Consider the following 22904-nt stretch of genomic DNA (forward strand, 5'->3'; position numbering starts at 1 on the left):
TTGGTCACTTTCCACATGTAAATAAACCGGATGAGTGGAGTATGTTAGATCTTGTGTTGGAGGTCTCCTGCAGATAACTTGAACAAGAAGAATATGATGAAGAACATGATATTGACTGCACATAAATTTCAAAGCGTTTGTATCACACTAAACCAATTATTCATTAGAACAAGTGTTCATAACTCACACATGAAATCTCGGTATCATTGATTGAATTGTCAAAATGACACATTTGTTAAGGCCTTGTGTATCATATCTTTTTCATGAGAATTTAAGAGTCAAGCTCTATAGCTGCATTTCATTAGTTAGGAACCAATTCATAACTATGTTTGTGTCTAATCAAATATAAAAACAGAACAAAGTTGGTAACATTAATATCCTCAAAGTGTGACCAAAACCTTGCTATCTATAAGTCTACTATAACTCTACATGGAATTCCATGCTCCCTCTTGAAATCCAATTGTGTCAAGTTGCTTCACAGTAACAATCTGCAATGTAACATAGCACTTAGGATATAAACAAGCAGTAAGATTCTAGTTTGATAAGCTAATAATGTTTTCGACTGAGGCCTAACCTTGCCATCTTTCGTTCTCTATGCACTCTCTCGAGTCGGCTAACTCTTTTTTTCATGTTCTGCTGCGATTACTTGACATAAATTGCTATAGCTTTCTTCTTGAGTCTCGGATTAGCTTGCTTCTTTGCTCTCATTTCCTTCTTTAAACTCAACATCTTCCAACTCGTGCTTACCATTCACGCATACATCGAAGGAGTTAGAATTTTGTGTTTTGGTGGTAAACTTGAAGGAGCACCAGCATCAATATATCCACCAGCTTTCAAACCATCTTGAACAGAATTGTCAAAGGGTATAGTTTTCAGAAGCTTAGGCACAAAATTAGAAGGAACATCATCACCTAACAATATTTTCTCCCTTCCAATAGTAACAGCAGTGCAACTAACAAGTTTAGGAAGAGGAAACTCAGGTTGAATCTAAGAATGAGGTCTACATTCTGATGAACTTGTTGGGTCTTGTTTCTCACCGCCTAATTCAATTTTAACCCTTTACAAACTTTTAATTAATAAAGCCAAGATTACTCTTTACTTAATTGGGATGTCAATGTAATGATGTATTACTCCTTAAAATAACCCAATCAAAACATGCTAATAAATTACGGCATAATTATTTCCTGCATATTAATCACCATCATATATATATATATATATATATATATATATATATATATATATATATATATATATATATATATAGCTTCTTTTTCCAGATAAAACTCGGGCAGAAATGACATTATCACTGGACTTGCCAGGAAATAATTGAATTCTACAGTTCAAGCTGATGCTAATCCTTATCAACTACATAACTTTGACAATAATCTAAAATATATGAAAAAGAAACAATGGTCGAGTCGAGTGCCTTGTGTGTGCTTGTGCCCTCTAAAAGATACATAGACAGTAAGCACACAAATGTGCATTACACATAAATTGCTACATACTGCTTTGACATATATTACTCAAACCAATTGGTGAGTAAAAACATTTATCCCTATATATACAACAAATTTTCTGAACTGTGCCATAAAGTGCACAATCCAGACGGGGTGATCAACAACATGTTAATAGTCGGTCAACCATGCCGGAATCATAGGGTGAGCTGTGAGAACATCGCCTCGTCTCCTCAACAAAGAACTCATCCCCTTCACCCGATTTTGGAAATAGCAACGCCTCTCAGCTTCCCTCCTTCAACACAACAAGGGCTAGAACAAAATGGCATTTTTCATGCATACAAAAATGCACCTGCTGAGGGGTTTGCGCATTCCAATCCAAAACCAATAAAAGAATATTGTTAATCAACTATCGTCATCCACAGGACCAACATATGTGAGGTCTGTCCTTCTCACCCTTACAGCCCCTTTAAGCCAGCTCGCAGCTCGGAGATTAGCATCACCACCTCCTATGCTAGCAGTATTACTTGCAGAAGGGCAGGATCCAGCACCATCTTCTAAAAGCGTCCAGGGATCAATTTCCAATTCACTACTATCCTGTTGTTTTGACTTCCCTGATGCGTTAGCTGCAACCCTTGATAGGACCGGGTTCCTATGAGAGGTAGCTAAATTACTTAAGTTAATATTGCTGGCTTGAAGAGAAACAAGAGCAGATGTTGGTACAGGTGGAGGCTGGCAGGAGAAAGAGCACCATGTAGATGGTAAAAGTACCGGCATTGCAGCTTGGATACGCCACCGGATAGTATCAGGCAGTTGCATACGGTCTAAATCATTCTGCGCCAATAAATAGACCATTAGATAAGCACGGCTATGAAGAATTAGCAAATGTATTTAGTTTTAACAGTGCCCTATGAACACATACAGTTATTTCTTGTATGAGATATACCGATAAAAAAATCAAAAAACAAAAAGTTGGCCATTCCATGATTTAAGGGGTGAAAGTGAAGAAAAAAATATTACTCATTGGAGGCACAATATTTCTTAAACTTGGCGAATTCCAATGATATCCCAAACATGTCAGCAAAAATACTAAATTGAATTAAAAAAAATACTACGCAGTGCACCACCAAGGTAGACATTTTAGAAAATATTCTTCCTATGTTGGATCTTTCACTTGCTCTAACAAGTTTCTTGAGGTAACTTATATTATGTTGGAACTAAAAGTTAAATTAGTCTAAAATGTCTTCTTATCAAACAAGGGACTAGTGACTTGGACCAAAAGCTAAGTACATGCACAGGGTGAAAGATCAAACCTGCATACTCTCCAATAATTCTCGGTCAAATCCAGAAACTTCCTTTGTAGGTTCATTGATAGACTTTGAACCAGGTTTCGGCCTAAGCCAACTTGGAGGATAATTACTCAATAACGCATGTAAAACCAACAGCAAACGATCAAATAGACCCACAGCAGAAAAGTCTACAAATGCAGAAGAAGAAGCTTCAGAAGGTGACTCTAAATCCTTCTTAGAATGCATGGAATTTGCCACAATATATGCATCCTCATGCACAACCCGACTGCCTAGGAGACGAAGAATTACAGGGGCCAGAAAATGTCTCATGTTCCGTACAGATGGCTCTCTGCAAAATTGAACATACAGAACTGATAAACTGCCACCATATTCTAGTATGCAAGAATTCAATCACATTCATAAAACTAAAGAAAATTGCTTTCATAGCAGAAATAACAAAAGTTTCATTTCTAAACTAATTGATTTAACTGATATCCGACACCGAAACTTTAATGCTCAAATCTATTTGGACAATTGATACAAGAAATCATCTTTTACCAGCCGATGATTATACATCATATAATAGAGGACCTTATTTTTAAAAAGTTTAAAAATATCACATTGTAATTATTTATTTTTTTCCTCAATTTTAAGAAATTTGAAGAGGAAGTGCAATAATTAAAGGCAGAGAAAAACCAAGGAAAAACATAAGTTAAACCATGAAGAATGATTTAGATCTAATCGGACTAATTTTATTTATTTTTTAAAAAAAGCAAATAAACAGTCTATCTTTGAACCTAATACATGGTGAGAAGTTATGAAGTCCTTTGAAAGAATAGGAAGAAGATATTTACACACACCAATATATAATCTTCTTTACATACCTTTCGGTGCAAAGAATAGGAAGAAATCTGAGGAGTAACTGCAAACGAAGTGACATTGAAACACGTAGGGCTGCAGGAGACGGCGGAGAAGAATCTATTGCAACTGCTGGTCGCCTAGCTAATCCAGAGTTGCCGCCACCTCTTATACTTTTCCTGGTATTTACTTTATTTGTCTGGCCTTCAACTCCAGGAGAAGTACTTCCCACTGGCTTACTTCCACCTGTAACGGCAGCTATCTGTAGCTCAATATTACCTAACTGTTTCATCATATCATTCGCAAAGGAATTGCGAGATTCAGCAGAGCTTTGGTCTATGCAAGGAAGAAGCAAATCAATAAGAGCTCTGTCAGTCACATGTTGCTGGTTTATTCTTGAGCTATCAGAGTCAAACACTTGAGAGAGCCCTTTTAGGCTCCTTTTCAGATCTATCCCCTCATCAACAACTTCTCCTTCTTCAAGTGATGTGGCATCAAACTTCTTCTTTTCCCCTTTGATAGTCACTGGATCAATACAAGGACTACACCAACCCCATGGCTCCGAATACTGCATCTTAGCAGAAAGTCCTTTACTCTCAGCAATGTTATGTAGTCTTTGTCTAATGGTCTTCCGACCAAAGAGGACATCTTGTCCTCCAAGGAACCATTTAGCTTGCAACAACATCGAATCCTGTAGTGACCTACCAAAGAGATGAACCAACTCTGAAAAAAGAGGTGCAGCATCAGGTCTACCCAGTAACCTAGTAAGAAGTATTTGAATGAAATTGTTCTCATTCTCAGAAGCAGCAGCAGCCTTCTCCGGACTAGGTGAGGACAATTGTATGGCATCAGATAAAGATGCGTCATGTGCCTCCAGTTTTTCGATGAGGGCTTGTTCATTTAAAATCAGCCTGAGGGCAACCCACTGCCAGTGAAATTTGGCAGGCTGCAAGGTATCCAAAATATGCACAAGTTTATCCTGAAGCTTAGAATCACCATTTGCAAACTTGATTTTAGATTCACCGGGTCCGGATACACGTCCCACGTCATCCTTGTTCAAAATAGATGGTGGCATCTTACAATCAATCATGGCATTCAGAAAAAGCCTAGAACGAAGAGGAACAAAAGCCATGGATTTTAAATGCATATCAGAGCTATTCAACTCTAGCAGGGCCGCAAATTCGGCATCACTTCCATCTGCAGCCATAAGATCATAAAGCCCCTGACAGTCTCGAAAACATACATCACGAAAAGGCAAATGTTTTATAGCATCAGCTATGGCCATTGTTAAAGACTGATAAAGTTGATTCATGTCTTCACGAACTGCGACATTAGCATTCAGAATGAACGGCCGCCATCTAACAAATGCAAATATTGAATAGGCAGGTGGAAAAATCAGACTTAGAGGAAGCATATGTTGCATCCTTGAAAGAGCTGAAATAGATAGTTCACCCAATAGGTTCACCACTAATCCATCACAGAGGGTTCTGCAGTTTCCAACAAGCAATCTAAACCAGTGGACATGAACTTCAATTGAATTATCTGCCTTAAAAGCCCCAACTGAACGGGCATTTCCATTTGAATTGGATCTTGTGGTTCTTATACAATGTATCACATCTAGCCCCTCCTTTAACCTGAGAATGGTAACCATTCTTTCCAGGCTGGTAACACCATATATAACTGCACCAACAACAAGCGCAGAAACAGCAGCAGCAATTTTTGTTGCTTTTGTAACCACAGTTTTAACAGAGTTGTTTCCCACATCATTTGAATTAGCAGCGGCACTAGTATCATGGACTTCAGAAGAAGACATTTGAAACTGAGCTCGAGATGCTTTACTTGGAGCAAAAACACCAGCAAAAACATTAGAAGCTTCAGTTGCAAGAGCAATATCAAAGACACGGCTTTGGCGTTCCCCCAGGGCTTCCTTAAGCAGGCGCAGACAGGTTATATGCATTCGCAGAATACATCTGGCATAGTTCAATGACACTATACTTGACTGATTATTGCCAGATGAAAAATCAGGCATTTTGGCTAAAGTTGGACCCACACTGCCAACAATTGCAGAAACCGCAGACAACACCAAAGAGGGATCCCCTTCTTGAGCAGCACCACCAGTCTGTCTTATGCTGTCGATCAAACTCATAACTATTTGTTGAGCAATTTGATATCCATTATCCCATTTTTCTAAAGCATGACCTTTTGGTGTACCAGCAGCATAGAGTTTCCTATCTTTTCCAAAAAGATATTGGAAAGCCTCTTCAACATTACGCTGCACTATGTCTCTCATGCCTGCGCCTACTCTGGATGGTAACCGGCTACCACTTATCTTCTGACGGAAAAATTCATCGGGGTCCTCAACTCCTGCAGGAACTCCAAAGGGTAACCCTGACTCTCCATCCACTGACCTGACAGACTCAAGTTCGGCAGAGAGTCTTGCATCACATGTAGACTTAAAAGTTTGCTCCCACTCAATGACACTAGCAACATTACTGTACTTTTTCAATAAATACCGAGTAAAAGCTGTGGCTCCTAAATTTGACACCCTTCCATTAGATGCAATGATAGTGGCCGCACGGTGCATTGCAAGTGACAAAGCTTCAGGAATAAGGTCTGCTGCAACAAGAATGTTCTCATACCTGCACCAAATGGAATGCATAAGACAGGATTTAATAAAATTTCTCATAACCCAAAAATCTTTAACAAAAATGTCCAACAGAAACATAAAGAATAACAACTAATAAATCATTGTTAGAATGACCAAAATGAGATTTAGAAAGGAGGTAGCAGGATAGCCATATAAAGTCATGGAAAACTGACTACACTCGCATTAAAATATGCAACTGGCTTTATAACAATAAGAACTATTATGTGTCAATTTGTAATTATAGGATTTTGTTTAGGCTTTTTTTTAGTAGATAAGAGCAATGCAGATTTTTAATTGTTACCAGCCTGATTTAAGATGATAACCAAAAACATTATCATAAGCACTCAGCTTACCAGGTACTTCATAAAAAATAAAAAATGAACATTTATATCACATTTAAAACGTGCTAAGCTTTTAAAAAAAAGCAGCAGACGCAGCATGAATTAGAAGGGAAGTTGGAAAAGGGGAAGAGCGTACCTTTTCAGTGATGATAGCAGAAAAGCCTCCCCCACGTCACAAACTTGGTTTTCCACATTTCTTGGTAGCATCAAAACATTCCTCCCACTATGAATAGTAGAGCTGGGGCTGCTGAGAACCCTCGGCATCAACCAGAGGAGAAACTTGACAGCTGATACCAAATCATCAGAGATGTCTATCAAATAAAGTATTGCAGAAAGTTCATCTTCGCCAAGTTTCCACCGTATTGAGTTTCCATCATCCTCCATAGAATAAGCCCCGCCAAATTGTCCAGCTTTGCCAATATTTTTTTCAGTCTCTTCAATCGCCTGCTTAACAACAGTCAGCAGCCAAACTGCTACAACTCTTTTCTCAACAAAACGTAGCCTCTTCAGTGCTTTTCCAATGAAAACAATATCCCTAGAGCTACTTGTTCGTATGCTATCCACAGACCTTAGAGCATCTCCGTCTATAGGAGTTCTATGGTGAGGGCAGCTTACCTTATTATCACACACATGACTAGTTGATGGCCCTTGGCTGCCCTCAATTCTAGAAGCTGCCAATTGAGCGAGACTCATTTTACGCACATTCTTCTGACGACTCTTAGTAACCTGCTTGGTTGTCTTCTGTGGCTGGTCAACTTTGAGAGGTTCTGAGGGTTTTGACCCCTTTTTCACCCACCATGTATCATCATCACCTGGAACAAATGAGCTTCTTTCCTCACTTAACTTTTGTCTCTTTGCTCTTCTACATTCTTCACAACCAGGTGTGCCCTCCACTGGTTCAATGTTGCCGTAATTAGGCCAGGTGGGTCTTCTAACACTGCCTTCAGATTCAACACATCCTGTAGAGTTTAAATTAGATAAACTACTGGGTAGTTGTAACAGTAGAGAGATGGTTTCTTTAACTTCTTCAATACTAGCACCATCCTTTGAACTTTTAGAAGACACTGTGGTTTGAGCAGTTTTCCACGGACCAGTTAACACTACAGAAGTACCGTTCTTTGAAGAAGCTGGATACCGTTTTCGTTTCAAAGTAGATACTTTGGCACTATTGGCACCATCATGGAGCTCACATGGAGAAGAACGAAGTATGAGGCGGCGTTCAGTCAAGTAAATTTGCAAGGCCTCACTGAGCAGCGGCCCGTCAGCAATCCCAGTTTCTGCCAAAGCATCTCGCATAAAGTGCCCAGGCAGCTGCTTTAAGATGTGAGAGTGTCTCTTTCGCCGCTCCAGGTCAACCATATTCGCATCCATATCCATGATCCCACTCACTATCAACTGGCGTACATATGCCAAGGGGTAAAAGATGCCTGCATGTATTAGTTCAACTATAAATAAATGTAGGCGCTTGAGACCTTCCCCTTTGTGCACCACATGCTGGTCAATCCAACAGACTATAATATCATGTAGAGGACCAGGGCTTTCAGATATAACTGAAGAACCAGTAGTCATGTAATTCTGATTATGCCTTTGACTAGCTCTGTGAATGCTTCGATTAGTTCGTCTTGATGAAATTTTCACATCCCTCAGTTTCATCTTCAAAAGTCTAACAGCTATGTGCACGTGGGAAAGATCTTTCCTACCTGTAAACTTAATGTCACAAGGAGGGGTAGTACAAAAATCCCTAAAATCACATGTGGCCCACTCGCAGAGGAAAAACACTGAATGTATAAGTGACATATTTACAGTCCCAAACCATTTCAGCGACAACCTTAAGCAAGGACTCACTTTTGCAGTCCAACCTTCAGATACAGTTCCATCACAAAAATCTTCAAAAAGAAAGTTGTATGCTTCACGTAAATCACCAAGCATTAGAGATTTATCCAAGGCTTTTGCAACCTTAGCTAGACAATGACCTGGGTTGCCAGGGCTTGCAGACTTGGCAAGATCTTCCCCACGTTTCTGAATACATGAAACAATGCGACCAAAATCATCTAAACTATTCTTTATCTTCCCTACAGCTTCAGTTGATTTTAATACAAAACTGCCATCGTTCATTGTATGTGAGACTACAGAGGATGGTAAAGGAAAGCAATCCAATGCGACAAAAGTATCTGGCACTGCAAGTATTAAATATTGGAGCATCTCAATCAGAGCATATGTTGTATATGCCCTTCTGGAATTATCTACTAGATCTGATCCACCTGGAGCAGGATCACGAATGACACGAAGAGTTAACCCAGCAAGAGCGCGTACATAGGTTTGAGAGAGGACAACAATTTCTAAGAAGCCATATATTATAGGCAATAACAGCTGCCAAACCTCAAGCAGATCTTTTTCCTGAAACAAACAGAAATGTATGAAATCATAACCTGAAAGTCGAAATGGGCATAAGATATATGCATCACGCTTTTAAATTCATGAGCACATAAAACCAGTTAAATACAAATGATGCACAAAAGGTAAATACCTGCAGTTGATTCAAAACCCAGTCAATAACAAGAGAAGGAAGAATGAGCCCTTCGGCGTGATGCCATTGCAAAAGTCGGGTAATATACCGCCATCTAAAATGTAAGGATGGCTCTTCCCCACCAGAAACAGATGATAACGGATCACTTTTGTGCAGCAGTGTTCCAGCATAAGGCATTTGTGGTGACCGCTCTCGATTATGAAGAGTAGAATGAGAAGTATTTTTTGAGAAAAATTCATCGAAAAGAGTTTGCAAGTAATGGATAACATCTTTGGTCCAAATCTCTGTACGAGACAACTGAACTTTGTCAGCAGTCCCAGAAGAAATGGCAGCAGAACCTGGCCGAACCTGTAAAGTTCAACCATAATCTAACTTCAGATATTAAGACTATAAAGTAACTCTGCATAAACGGTATAAGCCAACATTGAAGCGTCCATACCTGATTGAGGTAAGTAACCTTTACAAACCAAGTGGCCCTTAGTAAAGGAACATTATTCCTGATAAGAACCTCCAAAAGTGATGACCTTTTATAACCATGAGGAACATGGTCAGTCAAAGTACGTAACCGCTTGTGAGGTTGAGATAAGCCCTATAATACAATTTTAACTAGGTTAACTTACTGAAATTACTAGCATCCGTAATATCACTAGATACTAAAAATAATCAAGTAACATAAATAATAAAATGTATCCAAGGAACTTATATGCACAACTACATACCAGCTTTGACAAAAAATGCCCAAGGAATCAGTTCAAGTAACTAAGGGCCTTTTTACTTTGTAAAAACATTTTCTATTTCCTTTTCATGATTTTGTGTTAGTTATACTTGTTAACAAGGAAAAAATAGACTCTTGAAATGAATAATGGTCTGCATTTTCAGAAATAACAAAAATGTCAAAAGAACTATTTTCATTATTTCCGGAGATGCATCATCCCTAGCTAGCATTTCATCTTCTATCCATCACAATGACTTGCTTTAAAAGGCTCTCATTTTCTTATTAGCAAGTTAAAATGAGCACATTTTAGAAAATCAAAACAAAAAATATTATCAATTTTTCACAATGTAAACAACCCTTAATTCATGAAAGCTAAAGCCTGTACACTATTCAGCACATATACACATTCCAGATCCTTCCATATGCACAACCTTCAACCAGTCAGATTAAAACTACAAGAAATACTTACTAGAAAAACCATTCAGGACCATTCACAACCTTACAGAAATACTTAAAAAAACTTAAAAAAACCATTCAGGACCTTATAGTTTTGCTATATAAATTTAGCAAACAAACTTGCTAGAAACAAAACAAAACACAAGTGGACACCATTATTTATTACACATGAAAGTCACAATAAAGAGAGCCGAAGAAAAAGACATAAGTATACCTCAATCCATTTCTTCCGGAAGTCCTCGCCACACGGCCTTAGTTCAGGGAAAACACCAGTCTTGGCAAGTTGTAATCCTGAAAGAGGCACACCATATACTTGACCAGCCTGTCAAAGCAAATCATGCGGATCAAATATCTTCATAACAAACTGAGATAGGTAGACTGCACTAAGCACGAATAGGCCAGACGAAAACAAACAAATATGAAAATATCATAGAAGCAAAATATTTAGCAACGATAAATAGATAACAAGACATAATAATGATCATCACCTTCCTTTTATGTGCACGGGATTCATTGATGGCTCTAAGACGTTTTTTAATTGCCTGGAAAGAAAAACTAACAAGTTAACCTATGTCCACGTAGTCTTTTGAAGAATATAATATAAAAATGGAAAATGTGCAGCAAATTTAGAGCATGGTTATAAAAACAAAGTAAATGAAGTGAACTCAAACATCTCAGAAAGACATGAGACAAGGGAGTCACCTCTCTGCAATTAAGAACAATTGTCTTGTTAAAATGTGGAACCTGGGTCAACGAAATTTCTCTAGCTTCCTGGGAGATAAAGGAAGCAAGGGAATGTAAGAAGATAGAAATTCAGACACTAAAGGGCTGTGCTTTATTTTTTTAAGAATGTACAAGTTTATTTTAATACAGCATACAAATTATTAAAAGCACCACGACAATATTTGCAATGACAATACGCCCTATAGTTTAATAAGAATCATTAAAAGCACCAGCCAATAAATATAACAACCAATTCTGACAAAAATCCATACTGCTTGTATCAGTGCAGCTTTATAGCAATACCATATAGCTTGTGTACCAAAATTGAGATCATGCAGCATCATTATGAAAAGATTGCAAAAGAAGTAACCTATAAATAAGGAGAATAAAAGTGCTAGGTATCTACCGACCTATTTCTTTTCAGATGAATAAATAATTTCATCAAAAGAAAAAGATACAACAACATGAAATATGTTACAACATGTGAGGTCTCAACATGAAATATTCAAACCTTAAACGAAGAATCAATAAATGAATAACCGGATAAGTAAATCACTCATTAGCTAAGTAAGTGGTAGCCGCGTTACAACATCTGATTTGCTATAAAAGCGAGTAAGATTTAATGACATACCTCAAGTCCCTCAACTGTATCCCTATAACCAGATGCCAAATATTCTCTGGTCAGAGTCTCCTCAGGGCAATTTGTAGTTTGGGGAAGAAAATCTGGAGGCCCAAGCCTGAGATTAAAACAACAGCATTTAGCAGATAAATATACAAGATAATAACAGCCACAAGAGAAAGAACTGAGGAATCTATCAAAAGACAGAAAGCGAACGATTCACCAAAAGATTTATGATAAGGACTTGGATATTATGGGATGCCTAAGTTTTACATGCAAGTGTTTGCATACTTAAGTAACAGTGATCATATACATGTAACTTTTTATATAACAGTGATATGAAAATTTTCACACACACCCCGAAATAAAATCTTAGTAATTGTGAACAAAAACTACCTAGCGTTCAAAGCTTCTTTATCACACTTCAATTTGTAGGGGTTTAAGTTCAACTGTGGTTGTCGCCTGCAAAACAAAACATTGAGTTGAAAATGATTAACAAAGTACACACTATGAAAATGATACTCTCTCCATTCCTTTTTACTTGTCTTTTTCAAATTACAATGCATCAATAATTGTTGTTTTGAAGTATTTATTCCAGAAAGAGAAATAGGTGAAATGAGATACTAGTAGTAATAAATGGTTAAAGGTATAATAATAGATTTATAGTAAAAGTCAAATAATTCCATTAAAACTAACAAAAGTAATTAGTTTTCTTGTTTTGTGTGTGTGTAAATAACCTTAAATGACAACTAAAAAGGAATGGAGGAACGGAGTAATTTAACAATATAGGTCAAACAAATATAAACAATATTTTCATAGGCAAGTAAATATGTATTTAAAATGATGTTATTAATAAAAATAAAAAGTACACAAACCCCTGTTACAGTAGCTGGATTTGGACTGAAAATTTCAAAATACAACTTTTTTGTCACAATAAATTTCTTTTTTTATCAAAATTAATAAATTATATATAGGATAGAAGATCAAACAGTAAATACTTGCTAAATTTTCAGAATTCAAACATAATTACAATTAAGAAGAGAAAAAAAATTAGCATTAAAATTTACCGCATAATAGGAAAACGCTTTGGTTGTCCTTTAATATTTTGTTTACTTCTTGATCCCATGGTTATCAAATCGAGATTCGATTTATGAATTGGAAGACCTATTTTCAAATTGTGAGTCGATTCTAATCGTAAGACATGATCAATAATAAAAATATGACATTTTTAAGTGCAAATGAGAAAACGTAAGTAAAAAAACATCAGCCAATATAACATATATGAACATCAAAATAATTCAAGATTCAAGTAATAAATAAAACAAGTGTTCAACTAATATGACTATTATACTTTAGAAGATCAAAATAGGATACAAGTCAAATACTACACACTAATATGACACAAACTAAGATGCAAACAAATTTTGTTAGAAGTAATATTATTTGTCATTGTTGTATCGCAAGGATGGATATGAAACCTAATATTACTGATCCATTATACCATCCAACCACAGTATTAAAACAAATAGAAGAAGTAATGTATGATTAGATGTAAACAGAGGATGCTAATGAATGTCTTAAACAATCAAATCCATAAATTGAAAATCAAGATAAACAATCTGTTCCTCAAGAAATAACTGAACCCTAATCTGAAGTAGTTTCACAATTTTCAAAATGATATCAAATATGAAAAGAAAAAAAAATCATTACTTGAAACAATTATGCACCAGAACTATACTTTTTTGGAACTCATAGTACATCTACATCACATATGCTATAGTCATAAATATTGAGAAGAATAAATTGGCAATAAGGGATAGTGATTAGTGACAGAAACAGAAGGATTGCTCTCATACCTTGAATTTACAGGGAAGTGAGCTGGAAAAGATGAATCAGATCTTCCGGTGTCCCTAGAGGATGGTCCACCTATGGTACTGCTATTCACTGCACTAGAGCAGCTGCCAGCATGATACCTTTGCATTTCCTCAAACTATAACCGGCATACTTTTCTCAGCACCATACCACTATAAGTCACTGTTATAACTTAACTGCATGATTCAAAGTGTCACCAAATCATTTCAAAGTAAAACCGATGTCAACTACACAAACAAAAAAGCATATTTGAAAGAAAAAAAAGAAAGAAAAGGGTGAATAAATTAAAAAAAAAAAAAAAAACAATAGCACGTATGGGCAAAAGTTATTGGACTTCCCATAGCCGCCAAAAGATAGGCATCAAAACCCTAATGTACCAAAAACAAAAAACCAAATCTAGACCAGATGTGTAGATGGATACCAAACATTAAAGGCAGAATTTTACTATTCTGACTTACAAGCACACAAATGGTTAACAATGGGAAATAATTAGTTACCCTAATTAATCATAATATCAACTCCAGTCTGCAGTCGGCTTATAAAATGCAAAACAGGGATGCATATACAAAATCTAGAACTTTAGTCCGCGATGCATTCTAGGTTGTTATGATTCATGTAGCCAACCAAACCCTAGCAGTGCTTTTATGGATTTTTTTCCACATATGTCCAAACCACCAAAGACGATACTCTACCATATATCATCTTACATAGAGGGATATCCCATCTTTCTCTACGATAAATGCCCTATCTTGTTTCTTATAACAAAAAACAGTATTGTAGGCTTTACACTTATAGTTGGATCCAACCTATTTCAATTTCGATGTGATATATATGGCATCATATGTTACCCTATTTTCACCTCTATTTCTGTCTTCCTAGTTAAATCTGCCATCCATCCATCCATAAAATTACATTCGTAAGATGAAGTTGACTTTCATACCAAAATCATTGTTATCAATGACGAATAGCAGACTATGCCGGCCAGCCAAAAACCAGCCATATGAACATGGTGGTGTAGCCCATGGCAGATATAATAGGCATTGCCGCCAATTTAGATATAATTGGCACTGTGGCCTATGGAGGTTGGAACATTATACACCGTGCCATAACACTACAGCAGCACCATGCCAGAAATGTAACAACAATGACCTAAATATAATAAATCTCTATGTGTTACTTCTGTAAATATGCAAAGTGCAAACAAAACCAAGAAGGCAAAAACATTTAATTGTAAGCTTTCAAATTCAAAAGCATCTTCCCTGCCATACTAACGCAGTAATGATGACTCGAGAAGAAAACAAAATGTCATTAATTTAGCAAAAAAGCTCAACTTTTAAATATTGAGGTAAAGCTCAACTTTTTTTTTTTTTAAAGAAAAACACTCAACAATTTAAACTGGATACTTTCCATTAAAAACTTTTAACAGAAGAATTGCAATAAAAATGGAAAATGTATCTACATAAAGTGCCAACTATACAGAAGAGTATACACTCGCCTCCAGCCATTTCACGAAATCAAGAATTGTAAAATCTCAATCAATATATGAAGTAATAAATAACAACAGACAACAGAAAGTTGTAAAATTCAATCAAATCACATTTCCTGATCCATATCTAATTCAAAAAGTTAATCACAATTAATGAAAAATTAAATTCCCTTTAAATTGCAACACTTTTCCCTCTCAGCTCGAACTCAAAACAGCTAGTAGTAACTCAAATTACCCTCTGAACTAACTAAACAACAATTGAATCTACTTCAAATGCAACAAACAAACTTGAACACAACACACCATAGTTTAACATCAAATCTAAGCTATACACACACATAGTTGAACATATAATTACAAAAACCTAAAAACCAAACCTAATGCAAGAAAAAGAAGCAAAATTCAAGCTCCAAACCAAGATCCAGAACTAGGGTTTTACAAGGGGGTAAAATACTAAACTTTCAAATTCGTTTTCAGTTTCCCCCCAAATTCAAAACCCAATTGGGCAAGTTAAAAATTGAGCCTTTTCTAACTAGGGTTTCAGATTCGGAACACCCAGAAAATAAAAATCAAAAGGGTTTTTGAAAATCATTAAAAAAAAAAAAAGGTTATAGATTATGAAAACAATAGTTAAAGACATACCTGAGAAGAGAAGAAAAAAATTCGAACTTTGAAGAAAAGGGTTAAAGAGAGAGAAAGAGAAAAAGGGTATGAAAGTAATTGAAGAAGTTTGACTCTGAGATTTTTGTGATGAAGACGACGATGATGCCTCTGTTGTTGTTGCTTCCTCTGGTATGAATAAAGGGTGAAGGTGAAGGGATCCACTAATTTTTTATTAAAATATTATTAATTAATATATTTGTTATATTTGACAAAAAAAAAAGATATATAATGTTAAGAAAATAATTTGTAATGATTATTTTCTTAATAAGATTTTAGTAATTTTTTGTGACAAAAATGTTATATTTGACCAAAAGGAAATATTACTATAATGTTAAAAAAGATTTTTTCTTAAAAAGATTTTAGTAATTTTTTGGTCAAAAGAAAAAGATAAGATTTTAATTTTTTAGTAAAAAAAAAAAGAGTTTTATAATAAAAATATTAGAGTTATCTCATAAGTGTAGCTCAAATGGTAGCTACCGGGGATATATTATTGGAGTGGTCGGGATTCAAACCCGGATTCCACATTTCTCCACATTTATATGTGTGAGAGTTTTTTTTTAATACATATATGTGTGAGAGTCTAGCCACTAGGCTACTTGACAAAAAATAAAAATAAAAATAAAAATATTAGAGCTAGCTAGAGATTTAGTTATTTTTTGCCAAAGCATGAGCTCCTTCATTTGCTTGTTGAAAAATATATTATAATGATTATTTTACTGTTTTTTTTTTTATTTTGATATTTTATGGCTTAAATGCAGTTTTACCCCCCCCTATTTTGAAAAATGCGGAATTTTACCCCCCCCCTATTTTAAAATGCGGAATTTTACCCCCCCCTATTTTATAATTTGTTGGATTTTGCCCCCTCACCAAAATTTTGCACAAAATCTGCTTCTGAGCCTCAAGTTCAAAGCTACGCACAGAACTCAATTTGGATCAATAATTCACCAAACTGGTACCGAAACGACCGCAATCGAGTTACTTTTCCACAGAATCAAACTCCACTAAATTTGGAGTTACAGAGAGATATTAATTACTGTTTTAGTGAAGGTCTGTTCAAATTAATTATCGTATGAAACTACTACTGGTATTCTCGTCATTCCTCTCACCCTGTAGCTCATTTTTTAATACTATTTACATGTATGGAAATCTAACGAAATTACCCTTGTTGGAATTTCAATTTCGTCGAATTTGGAGTTACGATGTGTTCGGTAGACGATGTTGAATTTGAAGATCACAAGTAGATTTCTGCAGAATTAGTAATTGGACAGACCTTCACTAAAACGGTAATTAATCTCTCTCTGTAACTCCAAATTTAGTGGGGTTTGATTCTGTGGAAAGCTAACTCGATTACGGTCATTTCGGTAGCCATTTGGTGAATTATGGATCCAAATTGAGTTGTATGCGAAGCTTTGAAGTTGTGACTCGAAAGCAGATTTTTTGCAGAATTTTGGGGACATACCTTCACTAAAATGGTAATTAATCTCTCTTTGTAACTCCAAATTCAGTGGGGTTTGATTATGTGGAAAGATAACTCGATTACGGTCATTTCGGTAGCCGTTTGGTGAATTATGGATCCAAATTGAGTTGTATGCGAAGCTTTGAAGTTGTGACTCGAAAGCAGATTTTTTGCAGAATTTTGGGGGACATACCTTCACTAAAACGGTAATTAATCTCTCTTTGTAACTCCAAATTCAGTGGGGTTTGATTATGTGGAAAGATAACTCGATTACGGTCATTTCGGTATCCTTTTGGTAAATTATTGATCAAAATTGAGTTGTGTGCGAAGCTTTAAAGTTGTGACTCGAAAGCAGAATTTTTGGAGGGCAAAAACCAACAAATTATAAAACAGGGGGGGTAAAAGTCCGCGTTTTAAAACAGGGGGGGTAAAATTCCGATTTAATCAAAATAGGGGGGGCAAAACTGCATTTAAGCCTAATTTTATTTTAGAAATAGTCAATTATAGTAATTAATATTTAATACTCCCTCAGATCCATTTTGTTTGTCGTTTTATAATAAAAGTGTGCTTTTGCATCTTATCTTTTTGTTATACTCTTGTTTTATTTCACCAATAAATTCATTTCACCAAAAAAAAAATCATATTTTTTTGCACACACTTTCTCTTTCCAATAAATTAAATATATTATTATGTACAAAAAAAAATTAGTTGTTACTTTCTCTTTCCTATATTATGTACAAAAAACTTGGTGCGTAGATACTTCGTGTTGGCGGTAGTAGTCATTCGTCGTGCCAATGGGTTCGCTAGTTTTGGTTTTCTCGTGTCCGTGGTGCACAGCCCCGTTGATTGACCATCCCTCAATTTAGCTATTGATTGGGTCTAGGTTGCTTTCAACACGATAGGATTAGTCTATTTTAATATCTGTACCATTCATTCATTTCGGACTGTTCAGCTTGAAAAAGCTATATCGCTTGCTGCTTACTGTAGGGAGTTGCGGGTACGTGGACCATTTTCGTGTTGACGTCCGGTTCATTCGCCTCGAATTTTAGGACTACTATTTTGTCTTTTAGGACTAGAAGTTGGTATATCTTTGTCCTACGCACTTGCGTGGACTCACTTGGATAAGTCTATGTCCCGCGAGTTTATGTAGTATATATTTATTTTTCTTTTTTAATAATAATATGAGCTGTAGATGGAGGACGGAAAAAGATAGGTATGCCAATATAGGATGTCTATCCATACCTTGATATCTACATGCTCTTAATTTATCAAAAACAAAAAAAAAATAGATACAATAAAAAGATTATATAAAATTTAGTCAATAAAAAAATTAGGAAGGAGGATATAATAGACAAAATATAACCTTAAATTATCAAAACGACAAATAATTTAAAACAATTGTTTTTCCTAAAACGACAAATACAAAGGAACGGAGGGAGTACTGTATAATACTTTTTTTTAAGAAGTCAGATGAATATATTAAAATAACAAGTTAAGCACAAGGTGTCTCTAACGAGAAAAAATTACAAAGTAAAAATGTTCAATATCGTACAATATTATTATTATATTGTTAAGAAAAATGTCTCGTGAGCTTAATTCATTTGGCAGTGACATTGCATTACATATGCAGGCGCCAGAGTTCGAACACCTGTCATTTCACTTATCCACCTTAAGAGTGGAATTTCTAGCTACTTGACAAAAAAATATATTGTTAAGAAAAAATGTTATGATTACTATTATATTGTTAATAAAAATAATTTCATTTGATAGAGATATCACATTTTATGTGCAGGGGTCGGAGTTCGACGCTGGGCACTACAATTATCCATCTTAAGAGTGAATTTCTAGGAACTATTCTACCTGAAAAAAAAGAATCTCAGATTCAAGGATATGAACCCTAACTTAAATTTTATCAATATTGCCGATGTGTCTTTGTCTAGTAGTATCACCTCTCTTACTAGTGGAAATTAAGTTTCTGATTTTGGAATTTTGAAGTTTTTTAAAGTCAATATTCAAAGCTCCCAAGATCATTGAAGTTTTATGTTGCATGTCCTCCTATGCTAGCTAGGTTGGTTCAAAAGTAACACATGTGGCTTTATATGTTTTTTTGCTCAAAAACTTGATGTTGCCAATGCTTTATATGCCGAGATTATGAGAGTGGTTTTAGCTATTGAATGTGCTACCAACAAGTTTTGGAACAAACACAACCACTCGGTTAGGTGGGTTCATCTATGTTCCTCTCCACTCGTGTTCTCATATTTCTGTTTGGGTTTGGTTCAAACACAACCACCTCCCCCACGGCTTCTAAAACTAGTTCGGTTTGATTTGTTTCATCCTGTGTTGGTTGGTTTCTAGAGCTTTTGGATGCTTTAAGGGTCTCGTCGGCAGGCCCGGTTTTGATACTATTTATAATTTAAATAAATGATTTTCTTTGTAAAAAAAAGTATATTTTTTATTAGGGTCCATTTTTATTATTTGTCCCGGACCTCCAAAATATCAGAACCAGCCCTGCTCGGCGGTGGTGCTCTTGGCTGCATTTGGCCCGTCTAGGCATCAACTTGATTGTTCCTATCTATTGTAGATTTGGGTTGCTTGAATCCAAAAGGTCAGTGTTGACCTTTGTTGCCTTTATCCTTGTCTTCGACTTGGAATGTTGACGCGAGAGTGTCGTTATGTTTGTTGTGGTTGTGCAGCGAGCAGCTAGTACGTGAATCAGTCCGCGTTGGCGATCGATTTATTCGCTTGATTGAAGGCCCACACATCATTTTTTTTACTATTCGGTTTCGTGCCTGAACGCATGTTCATTGGATAACACATTTGTTGTGTGTAGATTTGCTTCTATTTTTTTATCACTTTGTATACTCGTTTGGGTGATTATGTGGTTTGACTGAGTTCGATTTATGCCCTCAATATTGTGGTTTGACTGACTTCGGTTTATATCCCCAATATTTTGTACTATCTTTATTTTCTTTTAATATATTTAGGGTATTGCCCTGCATCCCATTAAAAAAAAGGTTTTGGAGTGTTGGAATGTGACTCTAGGCTAGTTATCTTAGCCTTCAAGTCACCATATATTATACCATGACAATTGAAGACCAGATGGCTCAAGTGTATCACCATGACCAACACATGAATTTCTTTAGTACCATTGTGCTAGTAAACTTATTTCTTTAGGGCTATCTTTGAATTATTTCACTTGGTGGGATTTTGCTTCCATAGTCATTAGAGAGGACTTAGCTAGAAATAGATTAGATCTTCCCTCTTATAAATTTTGTTAGCTTGTTTTGAGGATTTTGGTATAGTCTTCCCTCTTTGTGTACTTCACTCTTCTCTTATACTAATAATATAGTTTGTTTTGAAAAAAAACTATTCCTTAATGCCTTTCTATCGGCATCTTATTACCATATTTGTTGAAAAAACAAAAATTACATGATTATTCTCTTTATAGAATTTTTATTCCTTTTATGCCTTCCTTTTTTTATCTTATATATATTATTTCAAATTTTGTTTTTAATTCCAATAAAAACATTCAAAAAGTTTTTGTCCCTAAATATTTTTTGTCACAACATTTGGTCCCTACTGGATCATCTAATCTAGTTCGGGGGTCAGTTCTAGCATCAAGTGTTTTCAGCCCCCTCCCGATCATATGTATACTCTAACATTTTTTTAATAAATTTTGTATTCGTGTTTATAATATTATAAGAATATCTTCGATCCACAAATATTTAGAATCTTTTAACAAAAGATAAATTAAATATGAATTTTAAGCATAAAAGACTTAAAAATTCAAATTTATATTCATCCCTTGTTAAAAAAACTTTTACAAAAGAGATTTATATAATGTATTAAATTGTTTATTGGTGGTGGCTGAAAATCCGTAAACGTGACTTTGATTATGATTTCAATTTGTGGTGGTCTAACCCTTTAATTTGTTTAGGTGTTACAAATTGACTTGGTTTGAGAATTTTTGTTCTCTTTATTTTTACTTTTCATGTACATTATTTTTATTAAGCACACCGTGTACTTAACAACATTTTTGAATGATACTTATTATTTGACTCAAAAGCAAGGAGCAAAAGATATGACAAAAAATATTAGAAGGATCAAAACTTGTTAAAAAAAATATAAGGACAAAAAATGAAATTTAAGATATTTATAAGAAACAAAAAATTATTTAACCCATTAAATATGTTTTGTTCCCTATAAAAAACGGATCTTCACAGAGTTTACTTTTTTTTGGCGGACACATAGTTTACTTTTAGTTCCTATTAAAACTAAATTTGTTTCTTGACAAAAAAAAAAACTAAACTAAATTTGTTTAATTATTAGTAAACCTTTAAAATTTTGAATGATTTTTTGAGCCATGTTTAAAATATCATATAAAATTGATTTATTAATTAAACCTTTAAAATTTTGAATGATTTTTTGAGCCATGTTTAAGATATCATATAAAATTGATTTATTAAAATTTTTTAACATGAGATAAATTAAATATAATTTTTTTAAACAACAAAAGTTCAAGATAAAAGTAACAAAATTCATAATCTAGAAATCAATTTTTTAGCTCGATTTTTGTGGAGGAATTTTTATGATGTTGTAAACACATGCATAAAAATTATTAAAAACACATGTTGTCTTAATAGTATGGACCAAAACTGAGTGCATAATAATTTTACAAGGACTAAAAATATAATAAAAATTAAACTTATAAGGTCATCATTTTATAAGGACAAAAAACATGTTTAACCATATATTACAATATATCGTTTTTTATGTTCAATGAATTGAGACAAATTTAGTAGCGGTAAAATGGTCAAATCATTTTGCAAAAGCTTTTTATTTTGTTAGTTATAAAGTCAAAAAGTCTAATCTAGATATTATATATTTTATTTATGGTTACAGATATATTTTTAATAATTTTATGTTTTACAATTTTAACTATATCTTATATAATAATATTGTTTGTTATTTTGTTCTATTACTATATTATTACTGATACAAAGTTTTCTCCCTCGTTTAGTGGTGAATAATCTCTATCAAAGAATTTTTGCGTATTTAAGAGTTAGAGATCAAACTATTGACCATTTACCTAAAAAGTCCAATATCCTTACTACTTGAATTAATTAATTTTTGGTAATACTATTTTTTATTATGCTCATAATAAAAAGGAATTTTTTTATTCACCCAAAAAGAAAAGGAATTTTTTTTATTATGTTATAATAATATGAAATGTTTTTTGTTAAGAAGAGATGCTAGCACTTAAGAATAACGAGTTTTTATTTATTTTTTAGTCAATAAAGAACAGCAGGTTAAACCTTAACTACAATTTTAAAACTGTTTGATTTTGACACTTCATGAGTTTTGTTAACATCATAATTAATAGTGCGCATTTTCCTTAGGCTTGTGCTAGGTGACAAGTATCATATGATATGCATACTTGAATAGAAATGATATGACACACAAGTTTTGAATGTTTAAAAAGTAAAGTAGACAAATTTCTTGAAGGGTCAAAAGCATATTTGCAAAAATTGTGTTTGATTAACTCGCTCGTACTAATTAAGGCAATACAAAAGTAGCATTTTTTTTTCACTACCAGTATCTAATATTAAGTGACACCATCAGCTGTCCTTCCGATCGTAGTTGTGATGAATCAAACCGTAATTCTTCTTATCAAGTTTAACGTCAATCACTATTAGACAACCATTTTTAGTTTAACTGTCTACGTAATTTTGAAATTTGACTCAAACTCTTAAAATTAATCTTGTGTACCAATGTAATTTTATCAAAAGTTACGT

At 34.6% G+C, this 22904-nt stretch overlaps 1 protein-coding gene across 2 annotated transcripts; it reads right to left on the reverse strand.

Moving 5' to 3' along the window:
• Window positions 1-1271: 1271 nt before the first annotated feature.
• Window positions 1272-15801, reverse strand: LOC123887557 (mediator of RNA polymerase II transcription subunit 12-like). 2 transcript variants are annotated; one of them, XM_045936886.1, is made up of 13 exons: window positions 15633-15801; window positions 13489-13680; window positions 12029-12094; window positions 11645-11750; window positions 10993-11061; window positions 10779-10832; window positions 10505-10612; window positions 9559-9708; window positions 9120-9467; window positions 6729-8989; window positions 3631-6243; window positions 2771-3095; window positions 1272-2291 (listed from the first exon to the last, which is right to left on the reverse strand). In XM_045936886.1, the coding sequence occupies exons 2-13, from the start codon at window positions 13611-13613 to the stop codon at window positions 1863-1865; spliced, it is 6654 nt and encodes a 2217-aa protein (XP_045792842.1). In that variant the 5' UTR covers window positions 13614-13680; window positions 15633-15801; the 3' UTR covers window positions 1272-1862. The 2 variants fall into 2 exon arrangements, with proteins under 2 accessions (XP_045792842.1, XP_045792843.1); XM_045936887.1 differs by lacking the exon at window positions 15633-15801 and adding an exon at window positions 12700-12796 and having other exon boundaries at window positions 13489-13623.
• Window positions 15802-22904: the final 7103 nt, after the last annotated feature.

This window comes from Trifolium pratense, linkage group LG5 (genome assembly GCF_020283565.1).
Source record: "Trifolium pratense cultivar HEN17-A07 linkage group LG5, ARS_RC_1.1, whole genome shotgun sequence".
In the NCBI taxonomy this organism is placed as follows: Eukaryota; Viridiplantae; Streptophyta; class Magnoliopsida; order Fabales; family Fabaceae; genus Trifolium; species Trifolium pratense.

What these genes read in the sequence shown, in the direction of transcription:
- LOC123887557 (XM_045936886.1), bottom strand. Translation starts at nt 13,613, where the DNA reads ATGCAAAGGTATCATGCTGGCAGCTGCTCTAGTGCAGTGAATAGCAGT. An exon ending in AGGTTACTTACCTCAATCAG is followed by an intron (nt 9,468 to 9,558) that starts GTATGGACGCTT and finishes TGAACTTTACAG; the next exon opens with GTTCGGCCAGGTTCTGCTGC. An exon ending in GGGTTTTGAATCAACTGCAG is followed by an intron (nt 8,990 to 9,119) that starts GTATTTACCTTT and finishes TGTTTGTTTCAG; the next exon opens with GAAAAAGATCTGCTTGAGGT.